The following is a 22152-nucleotide window of genomic DNA, read 5'->3' as shown; positions in this document are numbered from 1 at the left end:
CGATTGTTGGTAATATTTGGCACCGTTTCGCTGAAAATAAGAATTCCTGCTGTCCGCTGCGAACATTTCTAGACAAAGTAAACAGACTGGTCTTTCCCCGTCTCCCACTGTCCTAAAAGTCAAAGCCAAATGCTACATACACTTCATCATATTTCTTCATCTTAGCTTTTCATATCTCCAGTGCTCTTTGCTGTTTGGTTCAAAAATACTTCATACATGCTGAAAATGAGTGCAGCACTCAGCGGATGTGCAATTACACTTTATTCTAGTTCGGCAAAAAAAGTATGTTCCCTAAGGTCACATGCGCCACCCCCAGCATCGCTTTGTGCCCCCCCTTGGGGGGGGGGGGGGGGGGGGGGTGCGGGCACTATTTTGAGAAGTACTGCTTTAACGGAACATTTGCATGTTTTTCCACATCTTTACCAGTGAATTTGGCACCCGGGACATCATTTTCGGACAGAATTGGTAGGTTTAGCTCAGTAAACATCTCGTTCATACACCATTTACATGCATCTAGCATGAGGAACAAACACGAGTTTGACCCCCCTAGTAACAGTTGCTAACTAAATGAATATTAATGAGCAAAGGTGATGTGTTACGTGCGGTACGGCATTCATGGTAAATTGTGGACAGTTACCGGCTCACTCGCATGTGGTGTATTTTTGCGGAGGCTTGGCGAAACAGCGCTGCTGCGGGGACGCACGTGAACATGCACATGTGCGTGCTTGCCGATAATGCTTGCCTTGAACATTGTTGAAGGGAAAAAGGGCTTTTTGGGGGAGTATCAGGGAAGATGTCAAGGCTCTGTGTAAGCTATTGTTGGAGCATGCATGGAGTAGAAAGATATTTTACATTAACACTATAAATTCCATATAGTACCTTTCGGGACCCGTGGGAACCTTCAAATTGCCTCTTAAATTGTTGCATCAAACAATTGCAGAGTACTTCCTGAGTCTTTTCTGGAATAACTTTAAGAGACTTTATTTTGTGAAATGAAAACTGCTTTGAGGGTATAATTTTCCAATAATTCTCGGGTGCAGTAATTCATCAACAGTGAATTGCCGAATGTGGTCGCCGTGCTTTACAAGCTAATTTTTGGAAGGCCCCTAGTGAATGGCCAAAATGCAAACATAGTCGCTTTACTCCAAAATGCCAGACTTCCAGGGTTTACCTGTGAATATAGTACATTTGTGAGACTTTTTTTTGGTCGTCTTATAGTAATAGAAATGTCTAGTCAAGTGAAATTGACTTTGGGTGCTTAATTTTCTCCAAATTCTAGGCTGTAGTAATAGACCAATGGTGACTCATCAAACTTGGCCGCCATGCTCTGCCCACACACAATGACGAACGCTAAAAATGTTTCGCAATTTAGCGTTGCTCATGTGCTTAGTGTCCTGTATGTGGCTCCAAATTGTTAGCATTCAGACAAAATCCCTTGGAGAAAAATATAAGAAAAATCTCTTTCACTACATTCACTGTCAGTTTCCAAGCCAGTTGTGTTTGTTCAGCCATTTTGAATGCTAGTGACGAAACCTTGGCAATGGCCAAAAAAAGCAAAAACTGGGGCTTCAAACCAAAACGAGAAACTTCTTGTTTCTTTATTTTCATGAGACCTTTTGACTGGTCTAAACATTGTAGACATGTCGAACAAATTTTATGGCTCTAAAGGAAATATGCCTCAGGGGATTAATTTTTCCTAAATTCACAAGTGCCTTACCCAAAGAGGCATTGCGGCCCATGGCAGAGACTGGACTGGGGATGCGGGCTTTGGTAGTACCGGTGGGGCTGCCCTTGTTCCCTAAAAATAGCGTTTGCGGAGTTGGCGACGTCGGCGAGGTCTTGGGTCGGGCTGATAGGTTGAGCGGCTGCGTGGAGCCTTCCTCCAGCTGATGGGAAACAACATAGCAAATCATTTATTGTAAAAATAAAATAATTGAGTCATTCCTGTGAGTGTTAAAAATGAAGGTTAAGAATTTTACAAACAGGATATTTACAGTAGATACGCTCCCAAATTGTCCCTAGGTATGGGTGTGAGCGTGAATGGTTGTCTCATTGTGCCGGGTGGTTGGCTGGCAACCAGCTCAGGGTGTACCCACTTCCTGCCCACAGTTAGCTGGGATAACCCTCGTGAGGATAAGTGGTGCAGAAGATGAATAAATGAATGAATGAATGTTCAGATATTCTATTCTGTGATTTCTTTTCAGAAATTGTCATTTTCAAGCCATTTTGCATTCCACATAGCAATTAGTGAGAATTGTGTATGATAATTGCGGCTTGAATACGTTTGATTTCCACTACTTTATACTGTATCATCGAGCTATGATTTACCCTAAATGTTGACTTTCATGAAATATAGTCTAATAGTCTTACTCTTTTAACTTGTTTAGACTGAACTATATTGTTTTATTTGTTTCATTTTTACAAGATAAATGCATTTAAATGTGATATTAAATACTACTATTACTTGTAATAATAATAATAATTATAATAATAATGATAAATCATAATTTTACAACTATATTTTGTTTGATTACATATATCTTATTCAACCATTGCACTTGTCTTTTTCTTCTATTTTTCTTACTGTGTAATAACATATGTATGGCGGAAAACACAGACAAGACTGAAAAAGCAGTTTCTGCTCTTGCACTCCTCTTTAAAAGAAACTGTTGCCAAGAGAAAAAAACAGTTGTGTTTGATAGAACTATATGTCTATATGCTGCCATAGCCGATTTATGGTGCATTAAGCCCCCAAATTATTTTTAATTTGTGTTTTACCGTGGAAACCCCCGTTTACAGACGTCGCGCAACCGTTTTTGTTTCAACCCAGCCATAAAACAAAGGTAATTATTTATATTTCTTATTCAAAATGTCTGTCATCTTTAGCTTAATCGCTTAATTGTATTTTTTTTTTATCCACACAAAGAAAAATTGAAAGAAAAAAAAAAAAAATTAGAAAAAAGTTTAAAAGGGTAAATATATGAAAAAGAAAATCTCGACCACTCATTGATGTCTGCGGTTTCTGCTTCGCGACCCTTGTTATATTACCATGTTTCACCCATAAAATCCCCCCAAAAATCCAGCTTTGATGATTCATAGCTGTGTCTTAACACTCAGTGATACATGCTACATGGAGTTTTTGGATCGAAACAAGGTAAGTATGCGTTAAATCTCGTTAAAGTCATGGCATCTGTAATTCTGCTCTCCCGTGCTCTCACCTCCAGATAGGGTTTTGCTGTTTAAAATGTGTTTTTTTTTTTTTTTAAATGCCCTCCTGTTTAATTTTTTTCTTCCCCCAGAAAATTGAGATTTTAAGCTTTCCAATGATGTATCACACATGCATATCGGACAATTTTGAATTTGGCCAAATTGGGGGTCTCAGAGCGGAACTTCAAGTCACCTGAGCGTTTTTCGCCATATATATTTATATTAATATAATAATAATTCATTAATATATTTTGACACTAAGCACTATTTAAGAGAGGGACTTACCATTTGTTTTTAATTCATATTATGTGTGGGTTCCACTTTATATATTTGTAAAATATTTTACACACATGTACTGTACATTGAGTATTTTTACTCTTTGCTTTGTGAAAAGACTGCGTTAGTTTACATTAGTGTGTGTTTTTGCATGCTTGCGTGTGTGTGATTTAGACTGTAGCGACATGCCAGTATGATGAGTAGGTGTGTGTGTGTGTGCGCGCGCACTTGTCTGGCGTGGAGTTCAGAAGGCAGTGAGTTAGCATTTGAGTGCGGTGAACGCTGACGTGCGCCCATTGTGACTTGCAGCTGCTAACCCACGCACACACAGACCGACACACACACGCATGCACACACTCAGCGCGCACATGTGGCTTTCATTATAGCGCCCGGTCGTCAAATAAAGACGAGGCGTGCGCTCTATCCGCAGTGAAGAGGTCTGGCCAGCTGCCAAACAGCAGCCAGCGCCAGTGTCACTTTGTCAGTATGACTGTGTATGTACAGTATATATGTTCTATGTGTGTGGCATAACGTTTAATTGTAATCAAAAAAGAAGAGAAGTGGATTTTCATTCTCACCTTGACCTGCAAAAGGGGACTGGACGCTCGTTTCTCGCTCTTGAGGGCGGTGGGCGACAATGGACTGGACGTGTTGGGTCCCCCCGGCGGGACGGGTGCCATTTTGGCTCCCGGCGAGATCTGCATACTCGCTAGCTGTGCAGCATACAGCTGCTGTGAAGAAAAATAAAACAATTTTTAAAAAACTGTCAAGAAAAAGGGAGAGTTAGCATTGGTTGGTGGCCTCTTCCTCTTTGGTCAAGCCACACACACAAACAGATAATCACACATCTACAGCTTACTTAACAAGAGTGTCCAGCTAACATTCTGAAGCGATTGTTTCACTTTAATGCGCATCCAAACACCAAATCCTCACTCTACTATATCTTTAGAACACCCACGTTGTGGCGCTTGTGCAAAATAAGCTTTGGTTTGCCTCGGCGGCTGCAAGTGGAAACCACTCGAATTAAATCCTTTTTCATTTAAATCTCAACATGATCATCAAACGTTGACGCGAAACTCCCACCACACCAAAATGGTTGCCTCAAACTAAAATGGAGGACTTTTTGCTTATATTTTTATGTGCATCAGATTCTGAAATACATCTTTAGCATCAAACTGGTGCTCTGTCAAAATGTTCAGAGTTTTCTTTTTCATGTTAAATTCTTAAAATGACCTTCAAACTCTGATGCCATGTTACAGCCATATTCTTTAGCATGCACAAATAGCACTTCCCAGTTTAGAGTACTTTATCTGTCTAGAACACCTGCCTCGAATTGGAGCTTATTTGGTCAAATTTCAAAGTGTGAGTTCGTCGCTGCAGAATAATTTTCCCCGAAAGAGCCACTCAAACCCAACTGTCTAAAATGACAATACCCAGGATGTCCAAATTTTTGCATGACACGGTATGTTCCCATTGTTTTCCGATTCAAGTAAGCAATGCAGGTGTTACATTAAGACTTTTAATGACTGGAAAGGGATTGAAATCTAGTATTAAAAGGCTGCAGTTTGCATTATTATTGTTGTGATTGTTTGTCTTAATGTGCCCTCTGATTGGCTAACAATTAGTGAAGTGAGGAAAGCAATATAGATGATGGACGGATTGATTTGAATCTGAAAGATTTTGAAGGGGCAAAATTGTTCCTTGCTTACAACCAACACTGGAATATTTCCTTTGTCTTTGGGCAAAGCTTCTTTAAGGTTTTTATAGGTTAACTCGAGCTAGACATGCATACCAAGTTTCATTTTGCTAAATGAAACTACCTGAGGGAACAGAATTTTTTAAAGATTTTTGGGAGGACTAGTGATCCAATTTTTCAAACGTTTTAGGGTATTTAGAAAGGAAAGGCTTCTCAAGTGGTAGGTTTTTCTTACAACCAGAAGCAGTGAAAAAAAATCAGTAGAACACTGAAAAAATGATCAAGTTGATGCTGCAGTGGCAGAGGGGGAAAACAAACACTTTTTCTCCCCCTTTACAGACGTACTTAGCAAAAACCACAGACCAGCAAACCAAAGTCTGGACCATCCAAGTACATTATCCGGACCACCAACAGGAAGAGAAAAGTGAGAAAAATGTGGTAATGTTCCAACTTTTCTAAAGTGTAACAGGACCTCTGTCATTTCTCTGAGGAACTCCACACAGAATGTGTGTGCCTTATAGGCAGGTTTGGTGAGGAATGAAACACATGTAATGGCGATATGTAATCAGGATACAAAATTTAGAAGTACAATTTTAATGCGGGGAGAGAGAGGCTGATTTATTTTAGGCTTCAGCTGCTTTCTCCAATTGCTGGTAGGCAAGGCGACATTGTAACAGTGTCGCTTGATGGGCCACCTGGACTCCACATGCATGGTTATAGCCACAATATTGTTAGCCCACCTGCTGATCATTAGCACCCAGTGTTGTCAGTAACGTGTTAGTTAGTAACGAGTTACTGTAATCTGATTACTTTTTTCAGTAACGAGTAATCTAACGCGTTCATTTTTCTCTACCAGTAATCTGATTAAAGTTAGTTTCCTTAGTGTCTCTGCGTTACTATTTTTTCATTGCCTCATAACGTATGTAGAATGAAGAATATTTTAGTCATGTAAGAAAAGCATTTTGAATAGAAAATGCTTAAATAAAAGGTTCCCGGTACGTGTTTCCATGACAACCTCTTAGCTATGTCCTGTTTTGGTCTCGCGTCACGTGTTGTGGGACTGAGGTGGGTGGACATTTGCGCCGAGTGTTGAGACGTTGCGAGGGAATGTTGATCTGTGGATATCCATGAATGAAGGTGAGTATTTTTCCTTCATTCTGGAGAGTATCAGCAAAAGCTTGGACCCCCTACATGCGCGGCTGTTTCATAGCTTTGCCGTAGCAACGACGGGCAGTCATCGCTCCAAGTTGGCAAGCTTTGTTTACATCATATGCGTGTTCAACATTTATGCCGTGAGGTGATGGGTTCGTTTAGCATCTGTGGGATGTGTTGTAAGTCCGACTGAGTGTAAAGTGCTTAGTTGCCGCCACGTTTTGTGGCCAAATTGACCACGTGTGTGTTGAGAGGAGTACTTCCAGGTTGTTAATGTGCACGGCTGCACGCGCATCCAAGCCCGCCACCACCTTTGTGCTTATTGCACTGTACAATCCACTTGTGTGTTGTTGATTATTGTGCCGTCAGTTTGCATTGTTTTACATTGGCACTGATATGCTGTTAAGCATAACCCGAAATTCAGAAGTTCTGACATGAGGCTTGATCTTAGAGTTAGCGGGGTTTAGTTGGTCTGTGGAGTTGATTTAAAAAAATTTCAAGTAGTTCGTCAGATATTTGTTAGTTTCAGGGCTAAGCTAGCGCGAAATTCTGATATTCCCCTTTAAATTCAATCATCGGAAAGTCAATTAGAACATGACATGATGTGATGACATTTTTCTGTTGTCAATCTTATGTTGAGGCGGCAAAGGGAGAAAAATGGGTAAAAAGTAACTGATAGATTACTTTTAAAGTAACTTAGTTACTTTGATAATGAAGTAATCAGTTAAGTAACTAGATTACTTTTTTGAGGCGTAATCAGTAATCGGTAATTAAATTACTTTTTCAAGTAATCTGTGACAACACTGTTGGCGCCCTGCAGCAGCACCTAGATTTGCAGTGGTGTTCATCAGCAGTTTCAGTCTCCTTTCTCTAAAATCTGTTCCATCCCATTTTCAGACTCTAATCCACATCCCACTTGGCCTCCCTTTAAGCGAAAAGACCCCACTCTTCCCCTCCAGTTTTGGCAGATTCTATTTCCCTGTAGTCAAAACTGCAAAGCCAGCGGTCGGGCCCTCTTTTTCGATATTAAACACAAACAGAAAAGAGAGACTTGCTGCTGCCTAAAACAAAGACTGTGATGTCACACCGCTTGTTTTTTTTGGAAGGCCTCGGCGGGATGTCAAAATCCCTGTAAGAATGCGGCGTGAGCAGGACTCGAGCAAGGGATGGTGGCGGGGCCTCGCTCCTGTCAATCAAAACCACCGCAGAACTACTTCTGCATATTCCTTCACACCGCTAACTGGGGGGAGTGTCTAATAACATAATCATCCACTGCTTATTGTGTAAAGAATCGCGTGGTGTGGTGTGGCCTGTCTAAGCTAACTTTGGGCAAAAGGTGGTCTACACCCTGAACTGGTTTCCATGCATTTGATTGCCAGACACACAAAGTGTCCAAAAGAACATGCAGACTCACATTGTCACCAAGTGGAAACTGAAACCACACTGCCTGCACCAAGGTAATGCGACTACACCACTACTGATTCTAATGGTAGAGTCCTGTTTATCAAATACTAACATATCCCTTAAAGGGAACCACGGATAGAAAGAGATTTAGTTCTTAAAAGATAAATGTTAGTACGAGTTATAATAATTTGATATTAAACCCCCTCTTAATGTTTTCGTTTTAATAAAATTAGTTTAACTAGTAGGTCGCCATTGTTGTTAAGGTCGCTGGCCACGCTGCCGGACTACTACAGTGTCATTTTAGGTTTCTGCCCTTCCAATTTCCAATTTTTTTTTTTTTTTTTGTCTGATTGCTCCTGGTGCTGCGTCACCAGTAGGTAGATGGCGAGATAGTGTAAAGCGCTTTGAGCGCCTTGAAAGGTGGAAAAGCGCTATATAAGTATAACACCAACACCCTGGTTTTTGGAATCCTCTACCATGTGCAGGTATTTGAGTCCATGATTTATTTTTCGCCTTGCTTTTACGGCCTCTACACGTGGTTTTCCCGGTTTTTATGTTTGTTTGTTTGTTTTTTTTTTATCCAACCTTCTGTCACGGGAACTTTTTTTGTCACCCTTTTCGCGATCGCGTATTTTTTGTGTGTGTTCAATAAGCCCTTGTACGCAATGCCTCTGCTATTATTGTCTGCTTTGTGGTCAAGCCTCGCTTACGCATTCATGGACCGTTTGTTGTTTTTCATCTGAGGACTTCAGTTACTGATTGCAGCTAATAGATCGATAAACAAAACAAGATCAATGTAGAAAAAAATAACATGGTCCTTGTGGTGTTTCTTTAATGTTGCCAAATGTGTGGTTTTGAACGCAGCGCCAGTGCGGAGTGGAATAAAAAGAGATTCATGTTTGCTCACAATATGTCTCACATGCTTTAAGTACAAATCAAGTACACGACAGTCCTCTTAGATCTCAATGTGTAAAATAAGGCGTCATTATAATTCGTTGGGCAGAAAATGATACGAATAGCCAGCAATCAAACTAAGTTTAATATAGTTATTCGCTTGCTTTCAGTGTCGCTTATTCACCAGGAAGCAAGCTTCGGGAGCAACATCTGATAAGTCTGATATATCTGAGAACAGTGGCAAGATGATCAACAATCTGGACAGCGCTTTTACGTGACAAAAACAAGGTAAGACAGCATTCCCTCGTCACTGAAACATCTCGGTAGAGGCAAACTGCATCAAGGTTTTCGTGTGCTGTGATGCAGGGGCTATCTGTAAAAATAATCAAACTGCTCTGTTTAACTGTATACCTTAATCATATGTAAAGCAAAAGACAGCTCTGAATGCTAACTGTCTCCATAATAATATTGGAATAAGTTGGATAACACAATAGTTTACCGTGAAGGTCTGCAAACATTATTTAACATCTCCTGCTCCGTCACTAGAACAGCAGATTGCTGTCACTAGCGAACTTGACAGATAAACGCTACTCTCGTCTCATCCTGTCTTTCCTTTTCATTTGCTTTTGCTGCTTGTTTTTGTGAAATATCGACAGGGCTGTCCAACTCATTAATGTTCCGCTCGGATTTAAATTGGAAGAGCAGAACCGACAACATGTTTATTTAGTTAAAGGGTGACACTGCGGAAGTCTGGCAGTGCGGCCATGTGACGTCACCGCCCTGCAACGTTAATAACAATGGCGACCTACTGGTTAAACTAACTTTACAAATTGTATTAAAACGAAAACATTAGGAGGGGTTTAAATATCAGATTATTATAACTCGTACTAACATTTATCTTTTAAGAACTACATGCCTTTCTAGTCGTGGTTCCCTTTAACACTAGAAAACCCAGCAGAGGCCGACTAGGCTCTTCCCAAGACAAATGCTCCTAATGTTCTCCTAATATATCCCCCTTCTCACGACACAAACTCGGCCTGTTTCTGTTTCTCTCCCAAAGTTTTCACACATTTTCTTGTACTAACGTCAGACACAATGACCACAATTCATGCTCCATGCCCATGATTCAGTTCTTCTAAACTATAGACACAATTCCTGCTTTACACTCAAATTGCAGTTCTAAAACGCTATTTCAAATCAATGAACATTGGGCCATTTTTTTTCTGTTTTGTGTGTAGTTTAGGAGAAGTGAGTTAAAAAATGTGTAAAAAGCGCAAAACTCCATAAATAAATGTAAATAAATAAATGAGACTATTAGGAGTACCAGAATTCTCTGGGACTTCTAGTGTTAAAAGCCAGAAAGTAGATGTAATTGGCTAGCCGGCTAGTAAAAAATGAACAGGAAACTTTAATAACATAAAAATTTTACAAAATTATTCTAGAGCACAGAGGTATCCAGCCATAAGGATGTTCACACACACACACAAAAAAACTCCTAACAGCTCTTTTCTGCCCTTGTCTACATTTGAAAAACATTGGAACAGTCGTCCCCTGCCGACCACCACAGAATTTTCGTAGCTGAGTACAGTTTGGTTTACGTTGACATTTTTCCCCCTGCGAATCAATGCATGAACACTCAGGTCATTGTGCAGCATAAACAAGACATCAGACAGGGTTTCGGTGTTACAAACCCTCCAGAGACGACAGTGATGCAATTTTCAAATTAACAAATTGACAAAACAGCATGAGGACTGCCTCCTCCATCTGAACAAATCGAATAGGTGCTGTGACATTTGAGCTACTTTGGCAAGAAATCTTCCTGATTAACACCTTGCCCCCCACAATATAAATGGCGGAAAACACAGACAAGAATGAAAAAGCAGTTTCTGCTCTTGCACTCCTCTTTAAAAGAAACTGCTGTATTTTAAGCCAAAACAACTGTTGTGTATGATAGAACAATATGTCTAGATGTTGCAATAGCAGATTCATGGCGCATTAAGCCCCCAAACTATTTTTAATTTGTCCGTTTTACCCTGGAAACCCCCGTTTACAGACGTCACGCAACAGCTTTTGTTTCAAACCAGCTATAAAACGAAGGTAATTAAATATATTTATTATTCAAAATGTCTGTCATTTTTAGCTTAGAATGATATCTAATATTTCGTTTAAAAAAACAAAACGACTTTAAAAAATTATTCACTCGCATATTTTAAACTTTAAAAAAACATTATGTCCCAATGAAAAAAATGGTGCCCGTAAAAACGTCACGGATATCTACCTCGTAACGATCACTTAATTGTATTTTTTTTGTTACTGTCGCATTTTTGTTGGATGATAAATAATTGATCCAAACAAAGAAAAATTGGGGGGAAAAAAAGGTTTAAAAGGGTACATATATGAAAAAGAAAATCTCAACCACTCCTTGATGTCTGCGATTTCTGCATCGTGACCCTTGTTATATTACCATGTTTTACCCATTAAATCCCCCCAAAATGCAGCTGTAGCTATTCACAGCTGTGCCCTGACACTCACTGATACAAGCTACATGGAGTTTTTGGATCGAAACAAGGTAAGTACGCGATTATATCTTGTTAAAGTCATGGCGTCTGCAATTCTGCTCTCGCGTGCTCTCACCTCCAAATAGTGTTTTGCTGTTTAATTTTTTTTTTTAAATGCTCTGCTGTTCAAAATTTTTCTCTCCCCAGAAAATTGAGAGCTTTCCAATGATGTATCACACATGCATATAAGACAATTTTGAAATCTGGCCAAATTGGGGGTCTCAGAGCGCAACTTTTTCCGCCATATATATTTTTGCATCAGGCCTCCACCATAGTTAACATCTCACTCCTAAAACCTGCATGGTAAACTCATTTTTTCATGCCAATGAAAAACACATTATAACAATCATCGTAATTACATTTGGCATGGTTATTATTTTGACAACAATGTCCAAACATGTGCTCCCAGCCTCACCACCTCGCAAACATTCCTGGCATAATTGCTGCCTCGTAAACAAGCTCCCTCTGCGCCCATGATGAAACGCTTCCTCTCTCATTCAGGTTCCCTTCTGTATGTCTTCGCTCTAATATGCTTTTACTGTGCTGAGTCAATAGAAGCTAATGAAAGCGCTGATACGCAAGCACAATGCTACGTCAATCCAAAATAAGGAACAAAGTATATGCGCTTTTCACAGCTGAATGCAAAAAAGTTTCTGTCTTTGGCAAATAATGTACAGTATTATCCTACGATAACCATTAGCGCTAAGTGCCGTTCTTCCAACACAGGTGTCAAGTGGTAGTAAAGTGCATGATGAATTGCCTGGCCAGGTGTTGCGCTTTCGGGAGGGACGGAATTCCTCTTGTCGGGATTCATCACAACGAGAGACTTTTGTTTGATGGGCGTGACGATAAAAGAGTGGTGGCTCGCGTGTTCGTCTTGGCTCCCCTTGCTTGCTGGCGCACGCACATAAAAGTATGTTTTGACTCAAGGTAAGCAACTTTTTGAATTTGGGGGAGGTGGCTTTAATTCTTATCATTTTGATTATTCCACTAGTTAAATAACCTTTTGGGACGCATGATTTCTTGGACGTAAAATGGCAATGGCAATGGTTCGTTATGTTCCAGTAACTAAGGCTATGTTCATACTGCAGGCCTTAATGCACAATTCCGATTTTTTTGTCCTACCTGTGTTTTTGCCGTGCCCGTTCAGGCTGCATTTGTCCATTGAGCCCATTCAAGTATTACGCATGCGCACAAATTCGCAGTCGACACGCTCTGAGCAAACTGACCCGCATGCGCAGAAGCATCAAAACAAATGTCTACACATGCTGGCTGTACGTCATTCCAGGGTGATCATATTTTGATTTCCAAAAAGAGGACACAAATAACAGACATTAATAATCCCCATTAAGTCTTATATTCAAAGTTTATATGGATTGATAGAACGCATTTGAGGAGTTCCAAAAAATCGATTATTACATGCATCGTGATTCGATTACGACTGATAAAGGTTCAAAAACAATGATTTTCCTTCATAACTTTATGATAGCCGCTCGTAACGGAACGAAATTCAAGACACGACTGCCACCCGGACACCTTTAACGGACGCACGCACGTTATGATGGATGCTGCCGGTTACTGAGAGAGAGATTTACTCCTTTTTAAAGGACTGGAAAATAAATTTGTGTATGAGACAGGCAGGTACAAGGTGCGACACGGTGGTCACGCTTTTGTGCGCAGGTTATTTTTTAGAGCGAGAGGGGAAGAGAGATAGTTCGTTGCTCCTTGTCTTTCAGATGTCGAGCAGTAGTTTCAAGTCATTTCAAATGAAAAATGTCCTGAGTGTGTTGCTAAGACCCATGTGCGTCTATAAGAGGTGAGTACACGAACCCTCTTGTACTGATTAGCCTTTATTGTTGTTGTTTTGAGATGTTAATAGTTAGCACCGAACGCTAAGCTAATTAGCTAATTTGCTAACGTGTATTTCATATGCAAAACGTGTAAAACAATGATTAGGCACAGCTGTAACACTACAAACATGCGAAATAGCACAGAAATCTGTTAAAACAAAGTATATTGGTTAAAAGAAGTCTTATTTCTAAACATACTGTTTCCAGAAAATGTGGAATTTATTCCACCTGTGTAAATTTTATTGTACTGTTGAGAGAAATACGTACTCCCTTTAAAAAAATAAAATAAAATAAAATAATAATAATAATAAATAAATAAATAAATAAATAAAAAAGCAGCTTAAGGGCAGCTTTTTGTTGTATGGGCATGCTTCCATCGTTCCTGTTGAATCGGTAGGATATTTTACATAAATAATGGACATAAATTTGTTTGGATACATTATTAATTAGTAATGTATGATGCATCTATAATCGTGATAACCGTAATCATCGTCAATACCGTGATCATCGTTCGATAATCGAATCGTAGCACGCTGAATCGTAATCTAATCGAATCGTGGGGTGCCTAAGATGGCACACCCCTAGAACGCATGCACGTTAGGTTAGTGCGTAATACAATGTGCGTGCATGATGCACAAACGAGTCGGGGCGAACAGACGCACACACATACTGCAAAACCAAACATTATCAGGCTCAACCTTTTTTTTTTTTTTTTTTTTTTTTATGACTGTGGTCAAGCCCACCTCCAGCGTAAAAGCCGAGTTCAAGCTAGGTGCTAACGCACAGCTACATCGCTGCCGACATGCCTGAGCTCTCGCTCTTTGCTGACATAACTGCTACATGAATTCCGATTTGGGAGACGACAGTTCAGACTGCCGCCACATTTTTCCAAAATGTGGTCCTGATTGGATTTAAACGAAAGCGACCCAGATCGGATTTAAAATGGTCCACTTGTATGCGACTTGTCCCGTTCAGACCGTCAAGTTAATGCCTCACTTGATTCGGAAAAACACGAAAAAATCGGATTCGTGCATTAAGACCTGCGGTCTAAAGTCACCCTTTTCGAGGCCCATGCTAATTCCAGTAACCAAGTTATTTTCTTATTACTTATTATCATTGGACAATTAACTTTAACCCTTTTAAAGGGGATTTTTTACATTTCTACTTCTGGAACTAAAACAGACTTTTGGGTTCTTTGTTTTTGTTATTCCAGCAATTACGGAACTCTTCTTTGGAGTTCTTTAGTTATGTATTATGAATTTATTTCTCATCTGATTACAACATTCAAGTCTGTGTGTAGGCTCCAAGCCTACAATTATTTCGGTTGCGAAACCACCATTTGGGGGATTTAAAACCTACTATTCAGGCAACCAAGTGCCATTTCGGGAGACTTTCTCTTTTTTTATTCTGGTCATAAAAGAGGTAGTTTACAGGTTGTTGTTTTGTGTTGTTGTTGTTTTCATTTATAAACCAATAAGAGAGAGATAAGGCTGTGAAATTAAGTGAGGATCGTAAAACTGCAAACGTTTACATTACACTGTGAGAAAAAAAGGACATGATATAGGGCCACTGGGTGCAAGTTCAAGGTCGCCCAAAATCCCTCTTTAACAATCAGTAACAATGGGCAAATGTTTTTTGACGCTGATGCTTGTCTTCTCTTTCCATATTGTTCTTCTCTTGCCACCATACTTCTTTCAGTTCAGCTACACTTAAATCAAAGGACAATAAACAATGGGGGAGATAGACGGCCATGATGCTGTAAACACTTTCATTTCTCGTCATGAAGCTGGTTCACCTTGACACGGTTCTTAGCTGAGTGGTTTCACGCTGCAGGGACAAGCTGAATTGTTATTGTCAAGCAATGGATAGCCGATCCAATAAAAGCTTCATTTTAAAAATGTCTAAAATGCGCCACTTGAACTCGGGGTTGAGGTTGTGCATGCTAGAGGTTTTGTTTGTCACGCCAATATTTTTCCATCTTGACTGAATAACGTTTTATCATGAAAGAGCGGCTTAAACACGTCTTCTTTAGACACTTCTTCTGTTCCAGGAATGTTATAAATTTCCGAGAGCTGCTTTTGTTTGCATTGTATGCTCTCTCTTTCAATAAGGATGTAAACAACAGAGTATGCCACCTATTCAATAAATATAAATCAGACTTTGTTATGTGACAGCTAGGTCAGGGCAGTTGGCTTTTTTTTCTTCTTTCAAGTGCCAAGCATCATTGAGCACAAAAGCACATGAACACCAAGAAATGTCTGATTAACATTTTGGATTATTTTCATTTCTGAAACGAAATACGAAATAGAGCTTTTATTCTTATTTCTATCATAAATGTCAACAATGCACATTTATCATTAATGTCAACAATACACAACCTCCTGAAAGTGAATCCATGGTTACAATATACAGTAAATATTTTCCACATGTTTTAGGTGAAAAGTAAAAATTGCCTTCACCCTTTAACACCTGAGCCTATTTTATCCGAATTTGCATGCATTTAATGTTGCCTTTATATTTCAAAGGTAAAATTGTTCACAGTGGCCTAGTTGGGTCCCTCAGGACACCATAACCTTCATGTCCAAACTGGTGTTTTCTTCACTGACTAATTCTAATCAACATTTTGGACCTAAAAAGACAAAACAAAACAAAAAATCCCCATTTTTTGGGTCAAAATTTGTAATATTGATGTCCCACTGACAACCAAACATGCTCAGCGTAACGTTTTGAAGCTTGATAATATTTATGGATGGATGGAGTCCTGGTGCATCTATAGCCTGTCCGTCCTGGGAGTGGATCTCTCCTGATTGTGGTTCTCCCCAAGGTTTCTCTTTTTTCCCATGGTTTTTTTTTTTAAGTTTTTCCTTGCCGCCATGGAGGGTTTAAGGATGGGGGATGCACAGGACATGGACTCATCTCATTCATCTACTGTATCTGACTGTGTATCAAAATGACTCTGTAAAGCCCTCTGAGACAAACCTGTTGTGATATACAGCTATACAAATAAAATTGAATTGAACTGAATTCATTCAACTTGTTAGGTTAAACATTCAACAGAAAAAAACAAGACTGAATAGTTTTAGATTTGATAATTCAACAGCAGGTTTCTACATATTATGGTCAAAACAGGTAAAGGAAAACACAGGTTAACGTCATCACACAGCCCGCTCTTCCGCCATTTGTGCACTGCTGTCAGCCTGTCACTCTTTTCGCTCACCGACTTCTTCGAAGAAAACAACGACAAATCTGGCCCATCGTCTTCCTTGAGTTGATCAAATAATGCATTAGCTTGCGCTAAATTTAGTTTTCGATCCATTCTGCACGTTTCAAAGTTGCTCGCTCAATCCAGCCGGCCGGCGTTCGTTACCTCGCCTCCGTCTCCTTAGGTGGCGCCTTGGTTGGTAATTTATTAAAAACTTCACATTACGGCCGTCCTTCGTGACCTCACAATGGCTACTAGGATATATATAGTTTTTCGTGGTGCTTTTGGTTTTGAAAAAGGATAAGAAATGATGGAAATATGGACATACACAAATGGTCTATGCAGTGTTAATGTTTATTTATGAGGGCGATAAAACTATAAAACTCAAATGACAGTATCTTCCATTTTACATTGTCGATTGACTTCGAGTAAAAACGGGCGTGGACCTCAACTTCCCCACTTTCAAATGAGACCAACCAGTAGTAGGTGGGTGATGTAATTACAGCGTGACAAGGCTTCAAAGATGATATGCGTAAATGTGTTGCAGCTGACATGTCTGGTGTTAAAGGGTTAAGTGAAGATCTCATTTGATTTTAAAAATTCTGCTTCAACCCTTCATGCATGAATTATGATTTAAAAAAAAAAAAAAAAAAAAAAAAAATTTAGTCATTGGCTGCCATTGACAGCACTAGACATCCAATCTGTTTTGACTGGATCAGTCAAAATTGATTGGACGTCACTGGAACATGAGCGTTTTTATTTGACCAAAAAATAGTCACTTGCACGATTTAGAGTTAAAGGTCGTAAGTCCCAACGTTTGAGTAGCTGTCCATTGTAGTGACTGTCACTGAATGGATTGAAGCACCTCGTAATATACTTCAGGTCTCATTCGCGGGTTCAGCATTGTGTACTGGACATATGAATGTGAGGAGTTTCACCTGTAGCTGAAGCGGACTGAGGCCCGCTGCCGCTGCTGCCGCCATTGTCGAAGGAATGAACTGCATGGGGTAGTTGTCACCTGTAGAGAGGATGCAGACGCTTCATGTTTATATTTATATCCCAGAAGTTCCATACACTTTATACTTCTACACCATTCTCCCGAGGTTGGACTCTAAAAGGCTTTCCATGTCTGAACCTTTGTTACAGCCAATAATGGCTTTTTAACAACCACCCCTTGCCCCTTAAAAAAGTCTAATAATAATGTTTGCCTCCCTTAGGACAAGTGTGTTCATGTAGGAGGAAATCTTTCCAAATGGAGGAACACCTGGAGGAACTGGTGAAAGAATGTGTGTTTCTTTGTATGTGTAAAACCTAGACATGTGATTCTTACAGTGTAGTACTGTATGTGTGTGCCGTAATTTTGAGATGATACGCCGCTACTTCTTATCTTCCGCTTTGAACCCTGCGGCTTATCGTCCAGTACGGTTTATATACAGTATGTACTAGTAGTATAGCCCGGTGTTGCTCGGATTTGTGTAGCGTGAACGCATTACAACTAAATCGCAGAGAAAACATTCTTTCCTTAGAGATGCAGCTCAAATGTAGTAATAGTAAAAGGGCACCATAAAGGGGTTATGCACAATCGCTTTTCCATCACTGTGAACGGTATGGTAATATTCCAGAAAATTTATTTTTCTTGACATCCAGCGTCTTGTTGTGGAGTACTCAAAGTAGGAATGGGAACCTCTTGGTACCTTACGATACGATACGATTTGTGATACAAAGCTCACGATAACGATGATCTGACGATATGGCGATACAACGATTATCGATACATTGGTCAGGAAATCATTCGAGGATATTCTGCAAACAACTAATTAACAGAAAAACAAGCTTCTAGTGTGAATTGGAATGAGTTTAGCACTAGTAGACGTCCAATCCATTTGAACTGGGAGGGTGGCAGATTCGTTCATTCGCTGCCATCCCTCCCACTTCAAACGGATTGAACGTCTATGGCTGTCAGTGGCAGTCAGTGCCAGGCAATTAGGTAATTTTCGGCCATTTAAGGTCTCTCTGGAACAGCACCAAACAAAAGTTCCAGCATCATCACCTTGTCCAATGCAGATTCTTGACTCTTGACACCTTGTCCAATGCAGATTCTTGACTCTTGACAAGGTGATGATGCTGGAACTTTTGTTTAGTGCCGTTCCAGTGAGATTTACAAAGATGACTGCCTGAAGAAGATATCAAAATTCCCTCAGTCCTTGATGATATAGGGCTGCATGTCAGGCAAAGGCACTGGGGGGATGGCTGTGGTTTAATCTTCAATAAATGCACAAGTTTACATTGAAATTATAGACAGCATTCTTATCCCTTCAATTGAAATATGTTTGTCATTTTACAAGATGACAATGCATCATGCCACAGACCTAAAACTGTTAAAGCATTCTTTGGAGAAAGACTCATCCAGTCAATGTCATGGCCTGCAAATAGCCCTTGACACCTTTTTCAAAACGATATCTCGATTCTTGGCAGGAGCATATCGATAACCTTTTGGGATACAAATTATCACGATATATCACCATTTAGATATTTTGTCACACCCCTAACTCAAAGCCACAACATATCATCACAGGACATTTAAAGTGCCTATGACAGGACAAAAAAAGTCTTACATAGCATTATTATGTGAATTAGAATCATATTTTGAGACGATCCGACTATATAAAACAATTTGGCAAAGCGCAGATGATGAAATTAGTCTTTTAATCTACTGTTTAGCCACGCCTACCATTGTAGGGCTCTAGCTCCTCAAAAGGAGGATGATGTCGGCAGGGTGATTTAGAATTCAGCCCATTGAGGAAAAATTATTCAGAACGAGGAAAATGCGAAGAAGAGAGCCGCAAAATGTCATTGTTTCAGTCTCTCTAATCTCTACTCTAAAATATTTTTACAGGATATTCTTTTTATCGAAGTATTTTTCCCCAATTGCTAAATAAATGGTATGGTCATGACAAAAAACAGTCTTGTGCTCAATGGAATATGAAATATTAAAAATGCATTTATGCAGTACTACATGGAAAAATTACTCCATAATGGTCAAAATTGTCCACTTCTTGCACCTCCCAAAATATGTTTTATGCCACCAGAGTTAGTCAGGCTTGTCATTTCCCTGCCCTGGCTTCAGACAGCGTAAACAAACCAGGAGGCGTGACAGCTAGCCCACATGCTAACCCGAATCGAGTGATATTTCATAGTCTTATTCTCGGCTTTCGAAGCAAAAAAATCACATAAAACTACCCAGGATCATGTCACACGGCTGCGGGGTTTTCGATTGTCTTTGCCAATCAGCAACCCGCCAGGCGACGAGCAAAGTTACAGCTCGTCGGAATCGTTCCCCTGCTGCGGGCAGGAGAGCCCATTTGCCGAGGAAGCAGCTGGACAAACTGACCGACGTCGGAGGAGCGTGTAGCTGTCACACAATCATCACGAATATGGCGTAAAATAATGCTTAACTACACAGCGAAGATGTACAGCTAACACGGCAGGATGTGTCTGAGGAGAACTTTTCTACATGTCTGTCCATGGTCAAATGTAAGTAAATAGTCCTTTATTTAAAGAAAGTCTGTAGTGTTTACTTTGTAATTGCTGTATTCGCTGCCATTTTTAACACAAAAAGTTTCAATTTCTGATGGGGTTGAAAATTTGATAGAACACCGGGCACACGAAGAGGGCAATATGCCGAGTATAGCGCTCTCCCGGGGGGCACACGAAGGACAGAGGGGGTTGTGCGACAAGCCGCCGGTCGTCGGCCAAGTGGCATTCTCGGTGGACAATCAGCCACAAAATGAAAGCCACCTCCGTATTAAAACATGTGCCATGATCCCAGTATTTGACATAATACAAAATACAATGTTTACTCACTTACTCGTAAGTCCAATGGTCCCACAATAGTAGGGTTTTTTTGGCCAATATCCGCGGTGAATGGGAACCTTATGAAACCCAAACAGGCTCACACGCCTTTCCCTGGTGCAACAACAATTTGCTGCAGCACATTTGGCTGGCGTGATGCGAAAAATAAACAAATTAATCGCAAAATCAGTTTAATCCGCAGTCCATCTTCATGCTATAAAACAATGCTGTCACATTGGCATTTCCCTCAAAACAGGAAGTTATTCATTTTCATGGCGCGGGATTAAAACATTTTAAGAAATAAAACGATCGCTTCTACACACATCTATGCGGTCCATTTCATTCAGGAACATAAAATACAGCGTGAAATATGAAATAAACATGCTTTTTGGTGTCATATGCACTTTAAATTTGTACATGGAACTGTAAAGTTTGAAAGCCATATCGCAAGTGACATGTTTTTTGTCCAAAAGACGGCGCTGTTACCTGCCCAATCTCTTGATTTTTTCTTCACAATCTCAAGTTTTTTATGCTAATTTTTGGAGTTTCAAATTAATTTTCGGCACTATATGGAAGCCTCCGGAGCTCAAACTCATTTAAGAACACACCCAGATGCTTATAGTACAAATGTCTAAAATTTCAAGAAAATCAGCGAGCCGTTTCGGAGTCCATAGGAAACGAACACTCGCATCGACAAAGTTCCATTTATATAAAAGTTTGAATTTTCTTAGGCCGATGAGCTGTATGTTTCTAGTAGGGTTCTGGAAATGTATTCGGATGCAATATTGGATTACAAAGGTATCGACACTCAGTTATTAATTTGATTTTACATGACCACAGGTCATCAGAAATTTTGTGTAATGGGGTAAGTTTTATTTTGCACAACTCTTGATAGTGATGGAGGATAATTTTAGCATTTTCCTTCTAAACTCATTGGCGTTAGACGTTTAATCATTCATTTGCTGCCACCCTCCCAAGTTAAATGGATCGGATGTCTACTCATCATTTAGGTCATTTAAAATTTAATTTAAGTGTTAATTTAGCTTTTAAGAGCTACATAATTGGACGTTTATCATCATCAATAGCACTATAAGAGTCCATTAGAAAAAAAACTTATTTATTTATTCATTTATTTATTTATTTATTTTTTATGTGTATCAAAATGGTATTGAGTATTTCTTTGACTATTGACATCGAGTACAACAGTACTCATTACTAGGGTTGTTCCGATCATGTTTTTTTGCTCCCGATCGGATGCCGATCTTTTTAGTTTGAGTATCTGCCGATCCCGATATTTCCTGATCCGATTGCTTTTTTTTTGCTCCCGATTCAATCCCATCATTCCCGATAATTTTTCCCGATCATATACAGTTTAGCAATGCATTAAGAAAAAAATGAATAAAACCCGGACGAATATATACATTCAACATACAGTACATAAGTACTGTATTTGTTTATTATGACAATAAATCCTCAAGACGGCATTTACATTATTAACATTTTTCCTGTGAGAGGGATCCACGGATAGAAATACTTGTGACTTTGTATATTGTGACTAAATATTGCCATCTAGTGTATTTGTTGAGCTTTCAGTAAATGATCCTGCAGCCATTCAACCCAAATGCATGATCGGAAGTGGAACCATGACTGTGCGTTGTGCTACCAATTGATATATCTTCTCTGCGTTGGGAAATAACATAAGGTGTTAAGAAAAAGATCAAATGCTACCTTGCTTCCCCTCATTGCTTCCCATGACATTTCTAATTGTAGGGAGAGGGATTGTAAGCAGTGATGGCAAACTGAAGCATCATGAAGCAATGAGGCTTTCCATTAAACTGGTTCACTCCTGGGCCGAAGCATCATGAGGCTTCATTTGTTCTATTGCGCCATCATGTGGAAAATAAAGGTCATGATAGGCAGAGTGATTAAAAAAACATACCACGGATTTGATGGGGTCAAAAGGGCAGGGAGTTGTGATGTGAATGAATGTGCGTGTGTTACTTGAAAGTAGAGCCTAGACCGGGCCTAAAAAATCCAGCCAGACCCGACCTGGCACGCGTG

General features: G+C 39.8%; 1 protein-coding gene across 5 annotated transcripts in view; it reads right to left on the bottom strand.

The window, feature by feature from the left end:
• The window catches only part of LOC130915886 (transcription factor SOX-6-like), a 233973-nt gene that overhangs the window by 40524 nt on the left and 171297 nt on the right, over positions 1-22152 (bottom strand). For 4 of the 5 annotated variants that reach the window (XM_057836063.1, XM_057836061.1, XM_057836062.1 and 1 more), the window contains 3 exons: positions 17178-17257; positions 4062-4214; positions 1718-1886 (listed from right to left, as the gene is read on the bottom strand). In XM_057836063.1, the coding sequence (XP_057692046.1) occupies positions 1718-1886; positions 4062-4214; positions 17178-17257 (402 nt within the window). The remainder of the gene's footprint in view (positions 1-1717; positions 1887-4061; positions 4215-17177; positions 17258-22152) is intronic. The other variant, XM_057836065.1, reaches the window with a different exon arrangement.

Source organism: Corythoichthys intestinalis, chromosome 5 (assembly GCF_030265065.1).
Source record: "Corythoichthys intestinalis isolate RoL2023-P3 chromosome 5, ASM3026506v1, whole genome shotgun sequence".
NCBI classification, from domain to species: domain Eukaryota; kingdom Metazoa; phylum Chordata; class Actinopteri; order Syngnathiformes; family Syngnathidae; genus Corythoichthys; species Corythoichthys intestinalis.
This window is presented reverse-complemented; position numbering and strand designations above follow the sequence as displayed.